This window comes from Semicossyphus pulcher, unplaced genomic scaffold (assembly GCF_022749685.1).
Source record: "Semicossyphus pulcher isolate SPU_LCO1_2020_fin unplaced genomic scaffold, fSemPul1.0.p SCAF_3, whole genome shotgun sequence".
Lineage (NCBI taxonomy): Eukaryota > Metazoa > Chordata > Actinopteri > Labriformes > Labridae > Semicossyphus > Semicossyphus pulcher.
Window position 1 is genome coordinate 26,131,110 of NW_027211704.1, and position 17,423 is coordinate 26,148,532.

Sequence of the window (17,423 nt, forward strand, 5' to 3'; positions counted from 1 at the left end):
ACTGTCTGTGTTGCTATGTCATCAAAGTTAGTTGAAAGGGTTGAAACCCTTTAATAAATTAGCCAAAATTCAAATTTACAGTTAATTTTAAATACGACAATGATTGATAAGAAAATACACCAAGATATCAGAATTTGTGTTTTCCACGTTCTGCAAGGAAATTCAGATTTATGTATAGCTGTCTAGTATTAGTTGATCACACTACCAGTATACCCACACAGTCTCACTGTCCCCATCATTTTACATCCACCTTTATGGTCTGTAATAATATCATATGTTAATTCTGTAAGTTACTATGCTAAGATTTATTTGGCTAAATTCTCCTGCACCCATACACTTTCCATTACTTTCCAAACTTAATGTTTTCTAAACCAGTTTGTGATCAGTGCCATAAAAACAACATAGATACACATGGATCCTGACCATCCAGTGAAATACTGCTTGCCCAAGGATTGCTTGTGATTTTATATCGTGTCCATTAAATCTTGTCTTTCAAAGGCCTTAATTAATAATATACTTGACATTTATGTTTTCCAGCAATAAGCTTAGCAAGAAACGATTTATGCCACCTAAAGCTTTTTAACAAATCAATGCAACTATTTGTAATTGCTTGTTTCACAAGATTAAAAGTGCTTAGACTTGAACTCTTTCTCCTGTTTAGTGGCCATCATGACCTGCAACACTGTCGTAAAAATCGTCAGTGTTAGCTCCTGTCACCACCACTCCATAGCACTATTATTTCTGGAACTTTAATGGTGTTAAAATTTATAGCTTATCAAATGCAGTTACCTTAATTGCTGTAAGGAAAAAGACAGTTTAACTGTCTCTTTTTAATTAGGATATAATTTAATGTTGAGGTTGAGATAAGAGGTCTTTATGAAACTCATCTGCCAGCACAAATAATGAGGAAAACAACACAGGGAGGACACTCTTATAGTGTTAACGTGATATAACTGATCATATGATTTTGTATCAGTCAGTATTGGTTCTCTTAACTTCTGATGAATAGAATGACTTTTCAGTAGATTTTGGATAAACACAAACCTTACCTTATAAAGCGATATAAGTCTAGTAATAACGTCTGCCTTCTAAATCCTTAGTCAACAGATGACTTTGTTAAATTGTGTTTAAATGTGCATCTCTTTGCTGCCACACTGTACAAAACATACAATGAAAGACTTGGAAGAAAGATCTGAACAACCAGCATTTTATTGCATGTTAAGAATGCTCACGTCAGTCATTGCCACTGACTACAACAGAGTGGTCTGCATCAGACAAATGGAATGATGAGGAGGTTACAGACTGATGGAAGTGATGAGCAATTATATTTCTGGAAACAGGAAGTCGAAACCAGAGAGTACATCTTCAAGAAAAAAAACAAACCAACCAAAAAAAGACGAGAAGTAGAGAAAAAAAAGCGGCTGCAGGATGACAGAACCCTGACAGCTCCTGGTCTGACTCCCAAGATGGATGGTGATGGATCAAACAAAGGCGTCTATAAGCTCAGGTGCCACTGCTGATGTTGAGGGAACAGATACCACACAGCTGCCAATTTCTGTCCAGCAGCCTCTAACATTTAACCTGCTGTGCTTGATTCGACTCATTTACAATGACCCCCCACGGGATAAAAATATGAACATCTTGATACCAAACAAAATTAAACTACATGACATGGATGACAAGGACACATTTTGGATGCATGGATAAAATTAAATATTCCAAACCCAAAAAAACAGCAATTAGTAATATTCTTTACATCTTGGCACTTTTTTTTATTTTTCCTATTAATTTCATATAAAATATCATTAGATTGATACACCCTCATATTATTACTGACCACTTATACCTTATCCACCCCCCTCCCCCCTACCCTCCCAGCCCAATATCTCTTTGACCCTGGGACTAGCCATGCAAGATATCTCCATCTTGAGGAAATATACCTGTGTGCCCTTTTCTCAGAGCAGTAATCTTTTACATACAGCCACAGAAGGCAGAAGTTGGACCATGAAAAGGAAGTATCAAAAAACAGCTTAACACAAAGAGGGGACAAATCTGTACAAAATGCTTAGGTCAATGATTACAGAGAAAAGTCTGTTTTCTATTTTACAGTTCAAATCCAAAATCAGGGATGATCCCCCTCCCCCCAGCCCAGCTTACCCTGATGACTGCAATGATGATGATAATTTTTTTTTTCTTTTTTTTTTAAGCAAGTATTACTAAGTAAAATTTGTTTGCAGCACAGTTTGCTATACCAATACATACAGCACTTTTTCTCAAAGCTATTCCATACATAGCAGTCGTGATAAAGCAAACATCAGACCACAAATGCATCTTATAAAAAGAAAGAGAGAGAGGAAAGGACAGGAAAAGACGAAGACTAAAGTGACATGTATGTACAACCTAATATTGGAGTGTCCTAAAAAGGACCCATCCTTATATCAGAGAACAGACTTTGACAGGATGTATGGTGCCACACACAGCTGGGTGATATTTCAATGAACATCAGGCCTGAGGTTTGGATTGGTTTGGTAAAAAAAAGGATGAAACCTTGAAGATAAACAAGCTCTAATTTCATTTTCTATTTTTTAATTGTCTCTCTACAGTATCAGAATACACATGCAAGACATATAACTAAGTGCAACTGAGTGAAATGTTTCTTTTTTTTCCTCATTTAATTGAATCATTCCCTATAGGTTTGAACTGAGGTATGCGTACAACCGGTTTTCTCATGCTGTTATCTTTAGTAATTTTAAGCTACACATGCTGAGAATGTTCTAATCCCACCAGTGCTCCTTTCTTCATTCTGAATACCAAAACCAGCCATATTGGGGGGTGGGGGGTTATGGATGAGCATCAGCCCTGTTCTCACGATCTTCGCCTTGCTTTAACTGACCCAGCCCACAGCTGCCTGGATATGAAATACATCTTCTGGAAAGCACTGATTGCCTTTATTTTTTGTCAGTGAGCTGTGAACTTAAACAAATCTTATGATAATAAAAACAATATCTGCCATAAAGTACCTTGTACCCAGCTTATTAGTTGACAGGAGTGTTTTTTAATATAAAAAGTAATACGTTGACAGAAACTAAACACAATCATAAAGTCTCGATCCTAACAAAGATGCTAAAACCCCTAAAGAGTGGGATACAATAATTTCAAAAAGGATACAAATGAATAAGGAATAAAAGAAGAGACACATTGAAATAATGTGTGGTCCAGTTGAAGTATAGAATCCATTTCACATTGTTCTCTGAAAAGCTTTTTCTATTTACCAGTATATTTTTCCTTTATCTACATACCCTTAATGGTGCACACGAATCTGCTCCTGACCAAATAGCTCCTTTTTCCACTCGCTGGCCTAAACCAAACATTTTCCCTAATTTGGTCATCATGATGTCAGACTGTCAGCGCCTATTCAGTTTTGGTCACTGCAAATATTACTGCAGCTGTCCCGTTCAAGACACCCCCTTTGGTTTTAGAATGAATAAAACACCAGGTTGAGGAGCATTTTTTCCTCTATTCGATCTGCCACCAGCTCAATCCCAGTTGCTGAGATCATGCAATGGGAGAGAATGCAGGAGAGATATTTGGCCTTATCTGCTATTGCATGGAACCCACAACATTTACTTAGTAGTTTATCTTTGGTAGTCACAGAACAAGATATTAAAACACATCAATAATTAAAAAAAAAAGCCAAATAAAACATGAAATAATAATAACACTAAAAATAAATTAAAAAAATAAAAGTGGTTGATTGCAGTCTTGAAATTCATGCTCTCTTTAGAATCAAACTCTCTACCAAAGCTGGAATTTTTGTTGCTGATCACATATCTATGTGGATTCCTCTTGGTTCAATGTTGTGGACTACAACTATTGGCTTTTTGGGTGACATGAAACATTGAGGTACCCACACTCCCTACATGGCATGTGCTATGTGTTTGGGCCCTTTAAAATGGCTGTCAACTGCTGGAATGTGCAATGTTTAGATCTTTTTGTCCAGTGTGCAATTATTAACACTCTCTAAAAACTAGTCATGCGCGTGATACATAAAACTACAGGGAATGCACGTTTATCTTCAAGCACTGAATGAAATTACAGTGTGGAAAAGCAGACACGTCTGATTAACAATGGCAGTTGTGTTCAGGAATCACAATTAGTTGGTCTAAATTATTATCTCACCAGTAGACACCTGACATTTTCATTTTCCTTTAAAAAACCCAGAGCTTGTAAGTGATCAGAAATTGTGTTGCCGCTCAACATGCTCTGCTGTGAGGAGTATAATTTCATAAGGATAAATCATAACCTGCATGATTTCTCTGTCATTCATTCGCATCTTAAATTAAACTTCATTGATGCGTGGAGAGAGCCTTCATTATGAGTAGTGCATTGCCAATGGACTTCATGAGCAGGGGGGAAAGGGGGAGGAAGAAGAAGCTGGGGTTGAGGGGTGGCACAACATCAGACTGGTGACTTTTTGTTTAAGATTGGGGAATAAATGACAGAAAAATACTACTTGGTATCAGACATTCTGCTTCATGTATGTGTTTAAAAGAACGACATAAAAGGAAATCATAAACATTCATCATCAAGTGCTGACCACACAGAATCTCCACAGCATAGGCATGAGGTCTGATCAGTTCACAGAAAAAAATACAACAATTAACAGCCATGAATGTAAAAGACACATTTTGTTGATGTTTTACAACCTCTCCCTCCCAACAAAAAAATAACAATACACCCAAATAAAAACAACATCCATCTCACCGTATATGGAATCAAAACAATGAGAAGTGTTGAAGGCAGTGGCAATTAACAGAACTCCACACTCGCTCTTTCTCTCACACACATACACATAAACATGCACAGGGTGTAAATTAAACGTCAGTCATTCTCTCCCTCTCTTGAGCTTGTGGTCAGATGCGTGTGTCTGAGAGAGGTTAGGAGAGAAAGTGGAGAGAGATGGGGTTTTGGGTAGAGACAACACCCCTCTCGCAGTCCGCTGAGTGCAGTCTGCCCTGGCTGCACATTGAGGGTCTCTGACCACGAAACATGTCGCCCCCGTACCAAACAAGTCTGTCCAACACATAAGTAGAAATGAAGTCTTCAGTTTTTAAGCTTTACTTTAATCAAAAGTAGAAAGTAATCAGCATAAAAAAACTCTTATGGGCCATATTTTTGTGTTTTTGTATGTGATCTAGCTATGTAATGTAATGGCACTAAAAAGTTAACTTGGAGACATTTTAGAGCTGTCAACAGTGGCTGAGACTGCAAGTCAGTGTTTGTTATCCGCAAAGCGTTTCTGTCTCCCAGATGACCCAGACTTCCTCTGTCTTTGAAGCTGGGGGAGGGGGCGGCACTGGTTTTACACCATGTCTTCTTGGCCCTGGTCGTCATCATAATCTCTGTGGTGATCGAAATCTGGACTGTGATTGGCAGTCGTTACCAGGGAGAGGGGCCCTTCGTGGTCCTCTGGGTCCAGTGGCTCCTCCTTAACGCTGAAGTGATGCCTGGGGGAGGAGAAGAAAGTGAAAATCTAGCTCAAGTTTTTAACTTACTTCCTTTTTTAAATACCTTTTACAGACTCAGGCATAAAATATATAAATATATATATACCATATAGACCTGTGCTGATTCTGTTTATAAAGAAGGAAACAGGGGAACAAAAACAAATGTTGGGCCTCACTGGAGTTGATGATAATTAAAGCTTTCTTTTGAGGTTTTCCAATCCCGGCAAAGCTGCAGGCTTTTTATTTCATGGCAACCGACAACAGGGTATTCACTTAGAACTGATAAATGAGGGAGATTAACAATGTGAGACGAGCAGAGAAGAGAATGGACTGTCGGGAGTGAGTGGGCTGCTGTTGTCAGCCTCCTGGTGGCGAATGATCAGCGGCGCGCTGTGTGTTCCCCTTCCTTCTCGTTAACATGCACAACCTGCGAGGCGGGTCTCCAGAGGACGACCCTGAGCCGGCTTCTATCATTAATCAACTTCAAGCAAACACAGCAACCAGACACCGCTGTACAGGCTTTAAACTCTAGAATTAATGCATATTTTCAACCAAGTGTCAATAAGGGAAGAAAAGCTCTGGCAGAAAAGGCGCGCAAGGAGAGCAGCAGCGGTGTACTCGGCACAACACTGTGATAAGAAACAGAGCCCTTAAGAGAATAATAACACTGTCACTTGTAAACAAGGCAAAAACATGAGCTCCCCCAGCTCACAGCCTGGGCAAAAGAGCCACTAAAGAGATGAGATCTGCCAAATTTCTCATTACAGAAACAGAGCAGGAATAAAGCACGGGGGAAGAGGAGGCCTGGCTGTGGCAGAGAGGAGGAGAAAAAAAAAAAACGTTATGAGCAGCTGCAGGGAAGCTGCCGCTCGAACCCACGGTGCCAGGCTGCTGAAGAGAAGGTAGAGTGGTGTCAGGATGAGGTACCAGGCTCATTTACAACAAGAACAAGGGACACAGGCACATCCTTCATCACCGAAGCCTGCATTTGATTCATTCACACCCGGATGTCTTGTGTGAGTTGCAACTATTGTGATGGAGACACTTATATGCAAATGAGCTGACATATTTTTGTGTAAATTACCAAAAAGGGAAAAAGTAAAGTCAGCTTTTCTATCATTTTCACATCAAAGTAACTCCACAAGTGCTGTTGCCTCAGGTCTGACTCTGTGGCTGCAGGGCAGACATGAAATTGTTATTATTATGCTATTGAACTGCATGCTGATTTTACACTTTGCTTATAATTAGCCGTCTCTGGATACCTGATTCTCATTTGTAGGAGGGCTCAAATTTCTTCACAGTGTTAAAAAGCTGCGTTGTGTCTACCAGCACTACACTTGCACATGGAAAACACATGTCGTTACACAGTTAGCAGTGGTGATGAACTGGAGCAAAAGTACCATGGTAAATGAACGGTTAGTTTTTGCATGTTAGTTTATTGCTTATTCCTTGAGCAGGAGGCATTCAGGGATGGTGCTATGGTATATAACATGTAATGCTTAATCCATTGGCATGCGAAACAGTATGTTTTGTAGGAGAATAAAGTTCTTTAAAATATATAGATAATAAGTATAACTAATTTTGTGCAAGAATAAAGCATATACACATAACTACTGAGAAAGAGATTGTGAGTTCTGTAAGCCTAAAGATAGAAAGCAGAGGGGTAGAGGGAGAAGCAGGCAGCCTTTAGGCCAACACACCCATCCTGTCTCTGCCTTTCCTGTTCCACAGCCATGCTCAGAGCTATGTTCACAGTGATTAGTGATGGCACTTTCCTTCATTTGGCCAGGAGCTCATTACTGCACATTTTTTGTTTTCAGGCAGAATTTCCCCCCAGCTCAGACATTTCAGAAGGCCATCCCAAAGTCTAACTGAGCTGCACATTGGTGGTCTGCCCCCACATCTGGAAACGATGCAGTGTGTGCTGTATTGTTCTAGGCTTCAAATAACTTAGCAGACACTCCTATACAACAAGTGAACAGGGAGCTGTGGTCTACAGGTCGACCAAAATTTTCCGACATGAGAATTTTGGCTGATGTCCTCTAGACTAATTGTGCTTTTTTTAAATGTTTTTTTTTCTTCTTCTGCAGTTTAGAAGGTGTTGCAGCTCATGTTACACAGTGCGAGAGCCGACAGGTCTGTCACTCTGTGTTCTGACATTTAGTAGATATTTGAACAAATTGGAATGTTGATTATGGCGGGACTCAGACAGACAGCAGGACACATGCAGGAAAGTTCATAAACTTGCTGTTAGAATAACAGAGTGGCTCCGGTCTTTTCTTTATTCAAAAAGGTGGAGTTTCCTTTTCTGCAGGGAGGCCAGCCACAGCTCTGGCCATGACCCCACACACAACTCAAATATATTCCCTCTCTACTTGATTTATTGTCCTCTTTGGCATTGTTTCTGTTTCATCTAATGCCATGCATTAGGTAATTTTAGACCATTTTGGACAGGTATTGAAATTATTTTCTGTCTAACTTTAAGTGCAGCGGAGTAAGCAGCTGAAACTCTTGCCTACTCTTCTGATTTCTTACACAGACTGTGGTGAAGATATAAAGCATGAATGCCACTCACATAGCTGGCAGGGGCGAGCGCCCTGGGCTACTGTCACTGCCGTTGCTGTTTCCATGGTCCATTGCTCCATTCATCTCCTCACGGATTGCGTTGGCCAGAGAGTTGAGGGTGGGACTTCCAATGGAAGCAGTAGTGTATAGAGGTATGTTGTTTTCTGCCATTGAAGCCTGAAAAGCAAAGCCTGAAGCATTAAATGTGAAACGGAAGAGAGTTGTCAGCACTTTCTCAGTTGCCCATCACTCCTTTCATACCAATACAACCCCTTAAAAACAAAGACTCTGTGGCAGAGAAATGAGGGGAGTTTCTTTTTATTACTATCTTTCTAAGATCTTGTTAGGATGAAGTCAGGTTTAGTTTTTACCTGAAAGGCGGCAGAGAGGGTTGGACCATATCCCAGGCTGGTCTGAATGTTCTTTACTAAGGCTGGACTCCTGCAAACAAAAAATCTAATTACAACCACAGACTCATGTCTCACCTAACATGCATTTCTCAGCTACAGTATTGTATTTCATAAAAGGAAATCAATGCACTTTGAATAGGAACTAAATACATTTACTAGTGGATATTAAGGCTGAAGTTCAAAGATGTTGAATCACTTGATGCTACCACACAACTATCTTCAACACTTTGCATTTCATGGAAAGACAGAATCAGTTGATAGAAGCAGATCTTGTGAAAGCATGATGGATGGCAAACAAAACACAAAAGCATGATGAGAACGAGGTTGGGGGGTGGGGGTGGTGGGTGGTGGTTAGGGTTGGCGTTTCCTGTGGAGTTTGCAGGGCAGGCGGAAATGCTTACTGTACAATCAGCTTGACAGAGTTCTCATCATTGGTGTATTTCCGAGGGCGACCTCGCTGTATGTGGCGGCCACGCTTAAACTCCTCATCATCAACAGTCCAAAAGGACCCAAACTCATCCTCTATTCTCACAAAGCACTTATGCAGGGAAAGGTTGGTGCGAATGGCACCCTGGGAAAGCAAACCAGCAGGGGGGAGGGGCAGCCAGATGCAGATGCAGTGATCAACAGGACAGACAGAGGACGGACATAGACAGACACAGGGAGGAGGGAAGAGGGTGAGGATCAAAATGAAAATAAGCCATTGGGGGTTATGAGGGATCACCAAAAGGCTCCTGAAATCATGAACGGGAGGCACGCCAAAGCAAGCAGGGAATTTAGACATTATAGCACAGAGACAATGAGAATGCGTAGCAGCAGCCGCTATCCAAACGTGTACGGTGAGACAGGCTAATCAGGGCTCAAAGGGCTGAACCTACCCACTGATCTTTTGAGGGCGTCTCTTTTGGAACTCAATTTCGTCGACTGTCCACACAGCCCCTTTTACGTTTTCTACTCGCACAAAACACTTGTGAAGACTAAGATTATGCCGGACTGCATTCTGCAGTTGATGTAAAAAAAAAAGAGAGAAACACAAGTTGCTATCAGAACGGTAAACATATCTGCAAAGGACAAAGTTATTTTCAAAGGAGAAATATTCTGACAGGCACTGGATGAAACCTGAGGGAAAAATATAAATAATCCAGACGGTTATTGGCGGTAAAAGATTGTTAGTTTTAAATGACTTTAACAACACAGGAATATTTTTGTTTGCAGAGAGAGAGTACAGGACATCCTATTTACAAATCATTAACATTGTTGCCTTGTCTGACCACACAGACAATATAATGTTGTATTTATGTAGAACTGGCACTTCTTATTACAATGCGAGAAATACAAGAATACACACATTCCTCTCCTTTGTGATTTCAGTGTGGCTCCTATGTTTGTTTAAAGGGTGTTTGTGGAAGTTGAGTATTATGAGTTTAGACAGAGGTTCATTTATAGAGGTATAATGCCTGGATATTATTTCATTCTACCTAACATCAACACAATGTCTCTCTCTGGTTTAAAGATGTCAGGAAGAACAGAAAAATTACCTTCCACGTTGCTGCATTGCGTCTAAAATATGCAAACATTCGTGTGAACCAGTTGTAGATTTCGTTTAGTGTTAGCTGCTTTTCTGGAGATTCGAGGATTGCCTGGATGACGAACAGTGACAGAAAAAAACATTTACAATTTTGTCTTCTTCAAAAAGTGATCAATAATTCACAAGAGGCATGTAGGTTTGTGTGTGTTCTTTTGTGAAAAAAAACACAGACAGACAACACAAAAGAAAAAATTTAAATTGTTCTCCTGATTCTGTTTATAGAAGTCTTCTGTACTTTTCATTCAAAACGGCGGATATGAATATATTTTCTTTTGTGAGTAAAAATGAAGGGCAAGCAAAAACATTTCTCAGGCAGATTACAGGGCAGCAATTATGGAAGGCTCAGATTAATTCCTGAGATCCCAGATTACTGCAGCCAGGCTGTAATTGACTGGCCATCTTTAAACAGGTTCATCCCTAGTGTTGTGTGAAATGAATTTAGTAACATCACAGACACTTAAGGGCTTAATCGAATGCAATTGTCATATGTGGCTGTCTTTTGAATCCTCCACGCATTCTTTCACTCATTTAAAGATCATTACTCTCCCACACTGTCTAATTTATTTAAAACTGTACAAAGAAGAAAAAGAGAAAGAAGTTAAACAAATGCATTTTATGACCTTCTTAACAGCTGTTTTTCTAGCTCTGACAAGGCAGGGTGGTATTTCTAAAATATACACACATGAAAAAGCACGGGCAAATTCCTTACCTGTCTTATTAGTGAGGCATATGTGAATGGTGGTCTTACATCTGCATTCATGTAAAACTCTTTGTTCTGACTGAGATCTGTAAAAAGGGAATTAAGACAACTGTTAACATGGAATAAATGTGTCAACACTAGTGGCTCACAAGAAAATTTATAGCAATATGATATGGCTGTGTGTTCATACATATGCTGTGTGGTTTGTTTGCCAGTTATGGAGATAAGTGTATTTATTTGTACATGTGAGTGTGTGTTTTCATCCTGCTGTACCTGGAGAGATGGGCATGTTGTACTTTTCTGAGTAGCGCCGTCGCATGGGACCTACGCTGTGGATGCTGTTGGCTGTGATGACGGAATGGGTCTGGGACAAGGGTGTTAGGGGCGCTGTCGGTGTAGTGGGGGTCTGGGGTAAGCTTAGAGGGGGAGAGGCCTCGGGGGCCGATTTGGACAATGTGACGTTGGAGACAAGGTTGAGCTGAGAAGAAGACCAAACAAACACACGTACAGACAGAAAGACAGGAGCACAGTTAGTCATCTAATTACCCCAGACGCCTCATTGGTTATGCATATGTCCTCTCTAATTGCAGGTGGGTGCTGAAATGATCAATGAACGTTTACTAAATGTTTGGAAAGAAATCCTGGAGTGCTGCTCCTCCACCTCACACTTTGCTCCCCCCCCCTCACTTGCTGGCGTGTCAGGCCTGAAACCATCTTTCTTTTTCTCCGCCTTTGTTAGATCTTTTGTCCCTCTTGTCCTGTTTGGACAACACACCCCCATCCCATTCACACGCTGTGGGTCTGCGGCATGGTAACTATTGAGGGTTGAGTAGCGGAGGGAAGACGGACGGTCTGATCAGCTCTGAAAAATGATAGTGTGATTCTCCCCTACTGCTGAGCAACCCTGCTAATAAGTAAGAAGCCAATCTGTGCTAATTACAAACTGAAATTGTATGGTAAGGAATGATGAGCTGCTTATGGAGGTGACCTGATGATTAACTACTCTATCTGACTGACCCGTCATCAGAACCACAATGGCCGTGGTAAAGATTGCCTCACTTTATTTTCATGCACAACCTTATGTAGAGAACAATCTGCCTTGCCACTAAGCCAGCATATGTGGAAAGGTTGGGTAGGCTAAGGAGAAGGATGGATTTAAGTAATAATGGCTACAAGGTAAACTAATTATGGCAAATGCTCCAAAAGGTATAGGATGGCTCTCAGCAGCTGTGGCGGCTTGGAGCCAAGTGCCAAGCCTCCATACTGGAGCAGCAGTCAAGTGGAAAATTTTAGCCTGGCCCCCTGCTAGAGCTAGTAATTGGCAGGAAAACTATTGACACAGATACATATTGTAACAAAATTGTTCTAATTGCTAATTTGCCGAAGGAGGCCAGTTTCCAAATTAAACATGACTTCAGCCTATTAGAAAATGAAAGAAAAAAAATACACAGAGAGAAATGGAGAGCTAAAAAAAGGGCAACAGTGTTGGTGGGACAAATCTCATCCTTGACATGATTTGTTTATTATGATGGGTCGGATTCTTGATTTCTGATGATAATGGCATGAAGGAGATGGTAAACAACAACAGGTACACTACAAATGTTATCGCATCTACAGAAATCAGTGACGACATGCCACTGTCATAACATTTTTTTAAAGAAAAGTTATTAGTTATTATTCGCAATTTTTATTACAAAAATAGAACTTATTGAATGATTACGTTGCAAAGTGCTACACCAAAATGAGTTACATTTATGTTTTCTTAGTCCTCACAATATGTATTTATGTTTTGGAGGCTGAACTGTGGCTTTTTGGCAGGGTCTGCACAAATAATTTGGATTACTGCTGGGGTGTACAAATGACTACATCCTCACCATCAGTAGGAGAAGATGTGTTATTCTAAATCATGAGCAAAATAAATCACACTCGGGTTTGCATGTTTCTGACACAATGCTATCAATAGAATGGTGCTGCGGTGTTGACTTCTTTTCCTGTGGATTAGCAGGCTTTGTTTCATGTTTCATCCATATTCCCTGGCAATAAACACAGAGAGGCTCCAACAATAGGCCAGACAGGCTGGTAATAGCCTTGCCTTTGTTTGCCTCACCATTTGGGCTCACTCCAGCGGCTAGACAAAATGAGACTTCAGACTGAAATTAATTAAATGGTAATTGGTGATCTAATTATACTGGCTTTGACTCGGCAAGCTGCTAAAGAAAATAAACAAAAAGTCCCTCCTTAATTATGTATGGCGTAAAAGGTCAGATTTCTGACAAGAATGCTTAGTGACACTGAGTGCCGACACCCACCCACACACTCAGAGGCAAATACAAACGCACATACACAGGCATACACGCACAGAAACAGGCATTTGTAATGTGCCACATTTGTTTTGATCTTCTCCCGCCCCCATCCACCTCAGAAGAATAAAATGAATCCAATTCATTTGACATTTTGCATGCACAGTATCAGTTTGTTTGTCTTTAATTATAACTAAATGTAAACCAGCAAATTCGTCTAAGCTGCTCTGTTATGACAGTTGGCTACTTATACATGCCTTTATTATATGCAACAGCACAGAACAGCAGAAAAGCTTAACTCGCAATTACTGAATGAACACAATTGTTTCTTCAGAGTGGCTGTGTCGGGAGTCAGCTTACTACTTATAACTTAATACTTTACATCTTACAAATGAATACTTTCATTCTACATTTGCTAAATGTTTTTTTTTGTAGGCTTCCTCTGATCCTGCAATTTAACCAAAGCTTCAGTTGGGCCATGGGCCCTGACCTGTTAAAGTCCACCGTGCGACCAGCTACAGCTAGACATATTTATCATAGCATTTCATAGCGGCTCAAAGCAGACAAAGTAGCACAAGAGTAGGGAGTGTATTTATTAGAATTAAAATGCTAGTGTTAATGCTGAGGTCTGATACAGCCATTCACAGGCCCCGGGGAGAGAGGACAGAAATTGTACTGAAGATGTTATCAACCACCTCCACCACTTTTCATATACAAATGTCCCTGTGACATAGCCCTTGTTTTGTACTCCAATCTACACAATCAGTGTGTGTGACACAGGCACAGCTTTAACACACAGCCTATTGTCATTTGATATCTCCAGGCGCTGTACATCAACTGGCTGTGCCATGTTGGGCGCACATGCAGCTTCTGCCTGCAATAGCCACCTCGCTGACATAAAATAAATAATCTAAGCTGTAAAGTGTGCTGAAAGACTAGACTGCTGCATGTATATTGTGCGTCTGTGTGCTTGATTCTGGATTCACGCCCTGCAGTAAAATGATCTGTTCACTTTTGACTCGCTGAATGAACCGGCATACTGACTGAAAACTGGTTGTGAGACCCCTTCTTAAACATGACAAAGAAGGGCAGACACTTAGATGCCATATGTTAAGGACTATTCACTAAAGGATAGGGATAAAGCAGTAGGTTTCACAGCATGGCATACATTAGGAATGATAAGGATGAAGTCTGGAATGTGTAAAGAAGATAATAAATTGATCTGCTGTTACATGTATTTCCTTAGTTAACCTACAGCTAATTTTGGTTAAGCACTGGTAAAGCATTTTTGTTTCTTTTGCTTTGTTGTAATATTTTAATTTAAACAAAATGACCGGTTCACTCTTCATTATAGTGTCGACTTTGACACCAAACTTAAACGAACAACACAAATACTCATATACTGCCATTAAGATGTTTATGAATAAAAGTGTTGCAGCAAGTTGTTTTATTTTGTATAAATATAACTGGCTAACTTAAGTGAATTATATCTTGTCCCTTCATTCATTTCTTTTTGGCTCTTATTTTATGAATACGTTTTGAAGATAGCTGAAGCACATTCCTAATAGAAAATCAAAACCAAAATCCAACTCACCAATTTTTTGTAACAACAAGCCTTGACATGAGCTAGTTGACCTCAAATTGTTTCTTTCAACGTCAGTAAACAAAATACTATATACTAAATAATTTCCTATTTTCAGCAGCTACTGTCCATATCACAATTTTCATATAATGCTGTTAATTATTGTATGTTGTACTAACACACTTTACTTAATTTATTTTTTATTTGATTATTAAAGTCAAAAACATGTATTCAATTGTATGTATCTTTCGATGTCTCTGATGTCAGCAGATCCAACAATATTTACTGCCTCCCTCAACAGAACAGCTGTTTTTATTTAGCAGATAAATAAGAAGATGGAGGAAGGGATTAATGAATACATATGTGCCAATTAGACAGACAAAAGGATGGGGGAGGGACAAGAGAGAAACGAATGACAGGGTTGATGCTCACCGGCTGTGGAGTGGCTTTAGGCTCTGTGGACTTGACATGAAGGTGCGTCATCATAGCTTGCAGACGCTCTTTGTCTTTGGCTAGCTGTAATGAGGAAAGATAGATTACCTTTTCATTAATGACAAAAGTAAAAAAAAAAAAAAATCTGTTTTTCTACTTACATTAAATCTATTAATCTTGCTGCGGTGAAAGCATCCTTTACAATGAACAGGGTTTTTTTTTCTATTGAGACTATGTAATTATTTGTTTTAAAGATGCTTTCAGAAGCTGTCAACAACTCTGCACTTCAAACTATCAAACTACTGTCTCTATTTCAAGGTCAAAAGGTACTGTGTCTCATTGTCAATAGAAAGCCCAGGCCCATTCTACCTGTCAAAAAGTCAGCGCTGTCTTAGCTGCCAGCTTAAATCACGGTGATAGGCTGCTTGCAGTCTGATAAACCTTTGCTCCATCCCTCTTGATAATGCACCACCAGAGCGGAAATAACAGGACATCGGTATGGTGTTATGTTTAAGCAACTGAATACACATTGTTAAAGTTTCACATCGTTTAAATCACAACTTTTTTAAACTCACAGTCAGTCATTTAGGGGGGATTTTTTGGCTAATATACAAACCATATGAGAATGCTAAACTCTGCAACACATTACATTTGATCTTTGCTGTATTTAATTTGCAACTGCAACAGCAGTTAATTAATAAAACTTCTGTCTAATGGCATAAATTAGTAAACCCAGAACATTTTTAAATGTTATTATCTTCTCTATCTAACCCCTGAACCTTCATACATATTCTCTTTGCTGTCAAGCATACATAACACACGATATAATGACTGATACTAGCAAATGTACAAAACAATTATTTCATTCTGCTCCTTTCCTCTTCATGAGTGACCCCATGGCTGATAACAGACGGACAGGGAGGGGTTCGGCAGACACTGAGGAGATGTCAGGAGAGGAAGACACATAAATATTTGGGCCGAAACAAACTCAGAGACAATACCTGCAGCTCCAGCTGTTGTACGACCTGCATTTGCACCCGACACTGGGCCGTGCTCCTGTCGTCTAGGGCGTGCTCATTGTTAAGATGCCTGGAAAACAAAAAACAGAGTACACACATAAAGTTGATGTCAGTTAAGCTTCTGCAGCTTTGGAGATACAGCAAGAAAATACCTGATGTCTGGTTTAATCACGTAAACTGATATTTTACAATATTTTAATATTCTAACAAGGATGACACTCAATATTTCATGACAGTCAGGTCTGCTCAAACGTCAGCTCACAGATAAGAGGAATGACTGAAGACTTTCAGTTTCGAGACCTTGGCTAAATTAAGTGACAGGGCACTAAGGCTGTTTCTACTAATTCCAGCTTTTTTTTGCCTTGTTTGATAATCCATATTATTTTGCGTTTTTTTCAGTTAATTGTCATTAAATTTAAGAGAATGAAGCAAATTCAGTCAGAGCAAATGCCGAGGACAACTGGACAAAGAGATGGGATCTGTCACAAACTTAAATTATGGATATAATTATGCATGATTATTTTATTCAGGAAAGATTTTCTCTTTTCCTGTACGTTTACAACTAATCTAAATAAGTAGCTCACTGGGTATCAGACAGGCTTTTTTTCTGTGATTTATATAAAATGGTAGAGATAAGGTTCACCAGTGAAGGAAATATGATTGGAGGAATTTTATCAGCAGCCACATGAATTACTGTTTGAAAATGCTTATGCAGGGGCATTTCATTAATCATTTAATCATAATCCGAGCAGGATGTTTGAACTGATTTCATAAATACCCTTTCATTTCACTACTTCATTATGCTCGCTAATGGATCCAATATATTATAAATATCATAAATTATATCACATCTTCGGTGACCATGTAGGTCACTGTCGCAAGGCATATCTTTGTGCACACAGTGAGCAGATTGGAGAGAGGTGTGTAACGCGGATGCCTTTAAAAATGCACTTTTTGTCTCATTTACTGCAAAATCAAAAAAAACAGCCACTTTTACAGAGCCACCTGTAAAGGCACAGTGGTGGCACTGGTGTTAAGATAGCCCATTAAATCTGATGCCATGTTTCATGTACAGACAACACATTTGTGCATTAAACACCCCATTATCAGAAAGCAGACACGTGAAGTCAAGGAAAATGTAAATTAAACTGCTCCAAATGTAGAGGTTTCTGCTCTATTTTCAACCTTGTGTTGAATAATTTAAACCTCTAAATGTGGTCTCTTCTCCCCTTAAGGTCCTCCTGTTGATTTTTGATTTGTTTGTATTCTTCAAAATGAATGTGATACTGTAGTTAATTATTGTAGCTTAAAAGAAATCAA

The 17,423-nt window shown here is 39.6% G+C and overlaps 1 protein-coding gene across 5 annotated transcripts in view; it reads right to left on the reverse strand.

Moving 5' to 3' along the window:
• Positions 1 to 1,865: 1,865 nt before the first annotated feature.
• The window catches only part of foxp1b (forkhead box P1b), a 136,618-nt gene continuing 121,060 nt past the window's right edge, over positions 1,866 to 17,423 (reverse strand). For 3 of the 5 annotated variants that reach the window (XM_069677728.1, XM_069677729.1, XM_069677731.1), the window contains 9 exons: positions 16,086 to 16,173; positions 15,085 to 15,168; positions 11,044 to 11,248; positions 10,780 to 10,856; positions 10,021 to 10,122; positions 9,361 to 9,482; positions 8,444 to 8,513; positions 8,083 to 8,249; positions 1,867 to 5,507 (listed from right to left, as the gene is read on the reverse strand). In XM_069677728.1, the coding sequence (XP_069533829.1) occupies positions 5,363 to 5,507; positions 8,083 to 8,249; positions 8,444 to 8,513; positions 9,361 to 9,482; positions 10,021 to 10,122; positions 10,780 to 10,856; positions 11,044 to 11,248; positions 15,085 to 15,168; positions 16,086 to 16,173 (1,060 nt within the window). In that variant the 3' untranslated portion in view covers positions 1,867 to 5,362. Of the gene's footprint in view, positions 5,508 to 8,082; positions 8,264 to 8,443; positions 8,514 to 8,883; positions 9,054 to 9,360; positions 9,483 to 10,020; positions 10,123 to 10,779; positions 10,857 to 11,043; positions 11,249 to 15,084; positions 15,169 to 16,085; positions 16,174 to 17,423 lie in introns of all 5 variants that reach the window. The other 2 variants (XM_069677732.1, XR_011309324.1) reach the window with 2 other exon arrangements.